The sequence below is a fragment of the Lampris incognitus genome, chromosome 14 (assembly GCF_029633865.1).
Source record: "Lampris incognitus isolate fLamInc1 chromosome 14, fLamInc1.hap2, whole genome shotgun sequence".
Taxonomy (NCBI): Eukaryota; Metazoa; Chordata; class Actinopteri; order Lampriformes; family Lampridae; genus Lampris; species Lampris incognitus.
Window position 1 is genome coordinate 30,725,086 of NC_079224.1, and position 8,012 is coordinate 30,733,097.

An 8,012-nucleotide genomic window follows, 5' to 3' on the forward strand; every position below is an offset into this window, starting at 1 on the left:
TTATAGGTCACAGCTTTAGCATTTTCATAATCGGGTTGTTTCTCGGAATGTGTATGAAACTTGTATTCTCCAGGAAACAGTCGAGTTTGCAGGCCTCTATCATTCAAGAACCATAGAACCATTTTTATCAGCATTTCCAAAAGTGTGGGCTGTGGTCCACTAGTGGTCTTTTTTTAAATTTTTTTATAAAGAACTTGCAAAATGCATACATGCAAGAATGTTTATCCAGAGGGGAAAAAAAATCAAAGTTTTTACGACTTTTAAAGTAATATAATTCAAAATAGAAATAAGAAATTGCAGCTGCTGCCATAAAAAATGATTTGTTATGCCAGAGTTCTATAACTCACAGAAAATGCATTTGTTTCTGCTTAAATCCAGTGTGAAACAGGATTACTACATGATATGGGTGTGGCAGTCTATTTGCACTAAATTTCCAAACAATATTTTCTGGCCATTCGTTGGTTGCTGGATTGTATGGATGTATGTATGGATTCATTCATTTGCAAGACTTAATGTGATTTTCATTTGAATTCTTGCCTCTGTAGATGAAATAGTAATGCTAGTGAAACAGGCCAAATCCCTCTTGTGTATTGATCATACTGCAGTGTTAAAATGGGCTGGTGGGCCACGGATTTTCTGCTGATTTTTGAGAGGGCCATGGGACATTTGTGAATGGCTGGTTTATGTGATATGTTTTAGGATTTCTTTGCAGGAGTTTCTGCACAGCAATGTACAGGAGGGAAAAGGTTAGCAGATCTTCAAGGATAGCTGAGGTTAAATTTTTTTTTACCTTTTTTTAAGCCAAATAGAGTGAAATCTCCTTCTCCGGTTTGGAGGGTCAATAAATCAATCCAGTTCTTACAGAGAGAATCAAATAGCCATGGGACCTGCTGCCCACGGCTATTTCACATTATTTTTTGGGTGTGTGGTCTCACAGTCAGGACACTTGTTCCTATGATGTTCCCAGTGTGTGTTTCAACCACTTAAGTCAGAATTACAGAGTCACTGCTCATTTTCTTTTGTAAAATGAGAATGCCATCTTCTCTGGCCCGAACCTTCCACCAAACCTTTTCTCCCCAGTTGTACCTGTAATGAATGAAAGGTCACGTGTTTGACTTGACCTACTCACGGGTGTACGTGCAGTGCGTGTGACGTATACAGGAAGTTAGACACTCATGTTATGAAGGTTGTATGTTGGATGAACGCTAGTAAAAGCTACACAGTTAAGAACCTACGAAGTCGGCTCATTCTTGAATTATTCTTATGTCAGTAAGACAAGGCGTCTACGGACATTACATGGTGTCAGAATAGTCTGTGTATCGGAACACGAGCGGTCATGCCGAAGTTTAATCCGCCGAGTGAATTCAAGTTTGACTGCCCCGTTGAATGGCCGGAGTGGAAACAACGGTCTTCGCGCTTCAGGCTCGCGACAAAGCTGGATAAAGACGACGGGGAGATTCAAGTGAGTTCGCTGATTTATGCAATGGGCAGCGAGGCTGAAAAGATATTCAGCTCGTTTGACTTCGCGGCGGAGGGTGATAAAGTGGACTATGATATCGTACTGAAAAAGTTCGACGGCTACTTTATTCCCCGCCGTAACATCATACATGAGAGGGCGTGCTTCTATCAACGTAGCCAGCAGCCAGGAGAGACAGCGGAGATGTACATCCGGACATTGTATGAGCTGTCTGAACACTGTGAGTTTGGGGACAAGAGGGATGAACATATCAGAGATCGTCTGGTAGTGGGCACAAAAGATAAGGTGCTCTCCCGTCAGTTCCAGCTCACAGCGGACCTTACTCTGGTGAAAGTCATTGAACAAGTGCGCCAGGCGGAGGCAATAACAAAGCAGCTCAGCCTCCAAGCTAACCAACCAGAGGCCCAGCTGGCTAACGTCAATGTTGTCCGACGGCGGGACGGACGCCGAAACAAAAAGGGCGGACAGCGTCATGGTGGCAGCAGACCTGCAACCAACAAAGTAGATGAATGCGGGAGGTGCGGCAAGACGCAGCACACCGATGAGCGGAAGTGTCCTGCAACGAACAGTAAGTGCAACAAGTGTCATAAAAAGGGACATTGGGAGCGTGTATGTCACTCTAAAGCGGTGAGAGAAGTCACTGAAGAGGTTAAACAGCTGTACTTTCTGGGAGAAGTTGGCAAAGAGAGCAGTCAGGAAGATTGGACTGTTAGTTTAACAATAAGTGATGTACCAATAACCTTTAAAATTGACACGGGGGCTGACGCTACTGTTATCAACCAAGGGACATTTAAAAAGCTGAAGCCAAACATAAAACTGGGACCTCCTGACACATGCTTCATAAGCCCAGGTGGAAACATCAGCTGCATAGGACAGTTTCAAGCCACAACCAACTACAAGGAGAAACAATACTCCTTTCCAGTGTATGTGATCAAGGGGAGAGGCAGCTGTCTGCTGAGTCATCCAGAGGCAGTGGAGATGGGTCTAGTGAAGCGGATGAATGAGGTCAGTGGAGTTTTCGGTTCAAGTGGACTGCTGAAAACAGACCCAGTGAAAATAGCTCTGGTGGAGGGTGCCCAGCCATACACGGTGCATACAGCCAGACGGATACCGCTGCCACTTGTACCACTGGTTAAGAAAGAACTGCAGCGCATGGAAAATGAGGGCATTATTGAAAAAGTGACTCAGCCCACAGAATGGTGCGCCGCTATGGTGCCGGTGCTGAAACCGAACAAGAAAGAGGTTCGCTGCTGCGCTGACCTCAGGAGGCTGAATCGAGCGGTGAAACGTGAGAAATACGTGCTGCCCACTATGGAGGAAATAATGCCAAGGCTCGCAGGGTCAAAGTTCTTCACAACGTTGGATGCAGCAAGTGGGTTTTACCAGATCCCCTTGCATGAAGACAGCAGGGGGCTCACCACTTTCATCACCCCATTTGGGAGGTATGCTTTCTGCCGCCTTCCATTTGGTATAACGAGTGCTCCAGAGATTTTCCAGAGAAAGATGGCGGAAACTCTGACCGGGCTAGAGGGCACAGAGGTGTACATGGATGACATCCTTATACATGGAGAGACTGAGGAAATCCATGACCGGCGCCTAGCAGAGGCGCTGGGGGTCATTGAAACAGCAGGTCTCAAACTGAACCAAGCGAAATGCAAGTTCAAACAGAAACAAGTCCGCTTCCTTGGTCATATCATCAACGAGGCAGGCATCAGACCTGACCCGGACAAAGTGGCCGGAATAGAGAACTTTCCTCAGCCCCAGAACGTGACGGAACTCAAGAGGTTCCTCGGGATGGTGAACTATTTGGCAAAATACGTCCCAGAGCTGTCCACTGTAGGTCAGCCGCTTTATGGACTGCTTAAAGCAACGACAGAGTGGCTGTGGGGACCTGCACAGAACACAGCATTCCAAGACCTTAAAGCAGCACTCGCCACCGCCCCGGTACTCACCTTTTATGACGTCACTAAGGCTACGGTGGTGTCAGCAGATGCCAGCAGCTACGGGCTGGGAGGCGTTCTGCTCCAGCAGCACGGGGAACACTGGAAGCCCGTGGCCTACTGCTCCCGACGGCTGAGTGACGCAGAGACAAGGTACGCACAGATCGAGAAAGAGTGCTTAGCCAGCGTCTGGGCATGTGAAAGGTTCGAGAAGTACTTGTTTGGGCTTGACAATTTCAGACTTGTCACCGATCATAAACCACTAGTGCCTCTCATGAAGAGCAAAGACTTGGATAATGTGCCCATTAGGTGCCAGAGACTGTTAATGAGGCTGATGCGTTTCAATGCAGTGGCTGAATACGCACCAGGCAAAACTTTAGCTGTGGCTGATGCACTCTCCAGAGGCCCAGAGCAGCGCTACGGAGATGGTGCTTCTCATGATGATGTTGCAGCGCACATTGATGCCATCGTGTGCCAGGTGCCTGCCACACCTCAAAGGATGCAGGAGATAAAACAGAGCACGGATGGGGATCTGCAGCTCCAGACAGTGTTGGGCTTCATCAGACACGGCTGGCCTGAGTATGTCGATAAAGTGCCGGAGACAGTCAGAGACTTTTATCAGGTGAGAGGGGAGTTATCTGCGGTAGATGGTTTAGTCATCAGAGGCAGTCGTATCGTCATTCCCACAGAGATGAGGGAGGTGATCTTAGACAGAATACACGACGGGCACCAGGGGATAGTTAAGTGCAGAGAGAGAGCTAGCCAGTCAGTGTGGTGGCCCAAAATGACAGAGCACATTACAACAAAGATACAGCAATGTCAATTCTGCAGAGAACACAAGAACACACAGAGAAAAGAGCCTTTAATGTCAAGTGAGCTCCCATCCAGACCATGGCAGAAAGTTGGCATAGACCTGTGTGAGTACAAAAAGCAAAACTACTTGATAGTGTCTGACTATTATTCCAGGTTTTTGGAGATCCTAAATCTACCAACAACTACTAGCAGTCAGGTTGTAGCTAGGCTGAAGGCTACATTTGCACGTTTTGGTATCCCTGAAATTGTAGTTAGCGATAATGGGCCACAGCTAGTTTCAGAAGAGATGAGGAGGTTCAGTGAGGATTATGATTTCATCCATGTGACTTCAAGCCCACACTACCCCCAGAGTAATGGACAGGCAGAGAGGGCTGTTCAGATAGCCAAAAGCATATTAAGGCAGGAAGACCCTCTCCTCGCCCTGTTGACATACAGAGCTACACCCTCTTCTTCCACTGGAGCCAGTCCAGCGGAATTGCTCATGGGTAGGAGACTCAGAACCACCTTACCCACATTGCAGCATAACCTGAAACCGGCCTGGCCTAAAGACGAACTGATCAAAACCGCTGACGCCGCAGCCAAATCGAGGCAGGCTTTCTACTACAACCGCAGGAACGGCGTGCGGACACTGCGCCCACTGAACTCGGGTGACGCAGTACTCACCAAACTTGATGGACAGAAAACATGGACAATGCCAGCAGTTGTTCACAGTCAGAGCTCCACTCCCAGATCCTACATAGTGGAGACAGCTCAAGGTGAACATTACAGAAGGAACAGGCGCCACCTGTTGGCCACACCTAAAACACTCACCTTTGTCAGCAGGGATCCTGACCATGTCACTCCAGGGGAGAGTGGAAACACGGATGAGTCCCGAGCAGCAGAAATGCCAACTTCCACACCATATGTTACTCGCTCTGGCAGGGTGAGCAAGCCTGCAATCCGGCTGGATTTGTGAGGCGTATGGACTTGTGTACTGTGGGGGATTTTTTATTTTTTTTGTGAAAAGGGGGGTGATATACAGGTTAGAAGATCATCTTAGAGGGGGAGATGTAATGAATGAAAGGTCACGTGTTTAACTTGACCTACTCACGGGTGTACGTGCAGTGCGTGTGACGTATACAGGAAGTGAGACGGGCATGTTATGAAGGTTGTATGTTGGATGAACGCTAGTAAAAGCTACACAGTTAAGAACCTACGAAGTCGGCTCGTTCTTGAATTATTCTTATGTCAGTAAGACAAGGCGTCTACGGACATTACAGTACCCATCCAATTACCCCACTCTTCCAAGCTGTCTCAGTCGCTGCGCCACCCCCTCTGCTGATTCGGGAAGGGCTGCAGTCTACCACATGTCTCCTGTGATATATGTGGAATTGTCAGCCACTTCTTTTCACCTGACAGTGAGGAGTTTCACCAGAGGGACATAGCACGCGGGAGGATCATGCTATTCCCCCAGTTCCCCCTCCCCCCTGAACAGGTGCCCCGACTGACCAGAGGAGGTGCTAGTGCAGCAACCAGGACACACCCATATCCAGCTTCCCACCCGCAGACATGGCCAATTGTGTCTGTAGGGACGTCCAACCAAGCCAGAGGTAACATGGGGATTTGAACTGGTAATCCCCGTGTTGGTAGGCAACGGAATAGACCGCTACGCTACCTGGACACCCTTAAACCGTCTTCTTTACTTGCACTTAAACTATTTCTTCTTGTCTTGTGAAAAATATCCCACACCCTTTCCTAGTTGTCAACAATAGATTTTAGTCTCCCTAATTCTTTCCTCTGCTTTATTCTTTTTTTCTGTTTTAACGTTTCTGCCTCTGTAGTATTCACTGCCACTCTGAACCAGCACAAAAAAAAAAAATCACCCCAACACATTTTAATCATAAACTGCAAAAACTTAAGATTGTGTGCTCTTGGCGTTGAAAATATGACTAGAATAGGTGCACAAGTAATTGGGGTTTTCAAAAGATTTTTTTTTCTGCTTCATTCATTTTATTTTTGCTCTTCATCTTGCTTGCAGCCCCATTGTTTCAAAAAAGGGCTACCTGCACTTCCTGGAGCCCCACACCAGCGGTTGGATCAAGCGCTACGTGGTGGTGCGCCGGCCCTATGTCTACCTGTACCGCAGTGAGAGGGACAGTGTCGAGAGAGCCGTCATCAACCTGTCATCTGCCCAGGTGGAATACAGTGAGGATAAGCAGACCTTACTCCGGGTAAGACTGATTTTCTGAGTTGTGATAGTCAAAGTGACCGCAGCAAAAACTCAGATGCCTGCTCATCCATGCCATGTTGAATGCCAATTATCTGACATATGGCTGACAGTTACTGCTGACGCACTAACTGTGTACACCCCATGCTGGCTATCTCTAGACTCCCAACACATTTGCGGTCTGCACCGAGCATCGTGGGATACTTCTCCAGGCTAACAACGACAAAGAGATGCATGATTGGCTGTATGCTTTTAACCCGCTGTTAGCTGGCACCATCAGGTAAGTAGTAGTGACTCTGCAATACCTCTCAGTAAATGTTCTGCAGAGCATTGATTAAGTCTTTACATGCATGCCGTGAATACTGGAAGTTATCAGTTTAAAGCAATGGTGTAGCACAATTAAAGTTAAACAATTACTCTTGCACCCAGGTAGAAATGGGTCCTGTTCATAATTGGTCTGGATTATGTGATTAAAGTCTTGGAATTGCACAAATAACGTCTGGTAGACCATGTCTAATCATTTTTTACAAAAAGTCCAAGAAAACCCTACTAAAATGTTTACATACACCAGTAGGTTGAAAGATTAAGCTAGATAACTTAGGCCTGTTATGCTGACTCTGGTGTGGACCTTACCCCAATGATGGAAATCATGCAAAGGAATTAACGTGACTGTTTCTAGTGTGCATTTGAACACAGCCATTTTTGAACAAAGGTCACATTGTACTCCGAATTTATGAGTAACTGAGGACAAACTCTTCACTTACCTTGTTGACAAGGTAAGTGAGTACAGTGACAAGGACATTAAATTCTCTTGTAACATATATCACTGCCCTTTCTGATGTGTCAGTTACTGATGTTGATACCGTCTACAGATTTAGAGAGTTTGGCTTCACTGGGATATATGGAAACTCAACACCATCCTTACAGTGTGATTGCTGTCGGATCAATAATATATGCCGCTTATTCACGTGTTCACTTTTTTCCATCATATTCAAATTACTCTCTCATCCTGTTTCCTCTTTTGGGGCGTCCCTCTCACCAGGTCAAAGCTCTCCAGGAGAAAGTCGGCCCAGTCGATCCAGAGGATGTGAGAGGTGAACCCACCTGTTGGGAGCCATCAGACGAACAAACCTACACAATCTGAAAGCTCTACTGACACTCTTACTCTCATGTACATAGACCATGTAAACAAACTTTTGCATAGACCATTTAAACAACCTTCTGTTTGATGACCCCTCCACAAAAGACAAAATAATTGTAAACCATCCTCTACCTTTTTGCTGTCTTTCTCAGTAGTCGCCTCAAGCCCTGCATGGATGTGTACCTCCCTGTCCTACACATACAAGAACAATATAAAAGACTAGCTGTTGTACTCCAGTAATTAGTTTAACTCTAACAATGGGACTAGTTGTGAGTAGTTTTCTGGTTTCAAAAAGCATATAGAGTAACCAAGTCCCTGTAGAGAGATAGAAGTGAACTAATGTTTACTATGTGGTCATTCCCTCTGCCCGCCATCTTTTTTTTCCTTTAATTTAACCCTATACGATTCCCAATCCTTAACCATCCATTCATGGAT

The 8,012-nt window shown here is 46.3% G+C and overlaps 1 protein-coding gene across 1 annotated transcript in view; it reads left to right on the forward strand.

Moving 5' to 3' along the window:
• kif1ab (kinesin family member 1Ab) overlaps positions 1-7,729 on the forward strand; it is a 47,428-nt gene extending 39,699 nt beyond the window's left edge. The window contains exons 45-47 of the mRNA XM_056293287.1: positions 6,248-6,440; positions 6,598-6,716; positions 7,479-7,729. Coding sequence (XP_056149262.1) covers positions 6,248-6,440; positions 6,598-6,716; positions 7,479-7,527 — 361 coding nt within the window. The 3' untranslated portion in view covers positions 7,528-7,729. The remainder of the gene's footprint in view (positions 1-6,247; positions 6,441-6,597; positions 6,717-7,478) is intronic.
• Positions 7,730-8,012: the final 283 nt, after the last annotated feature.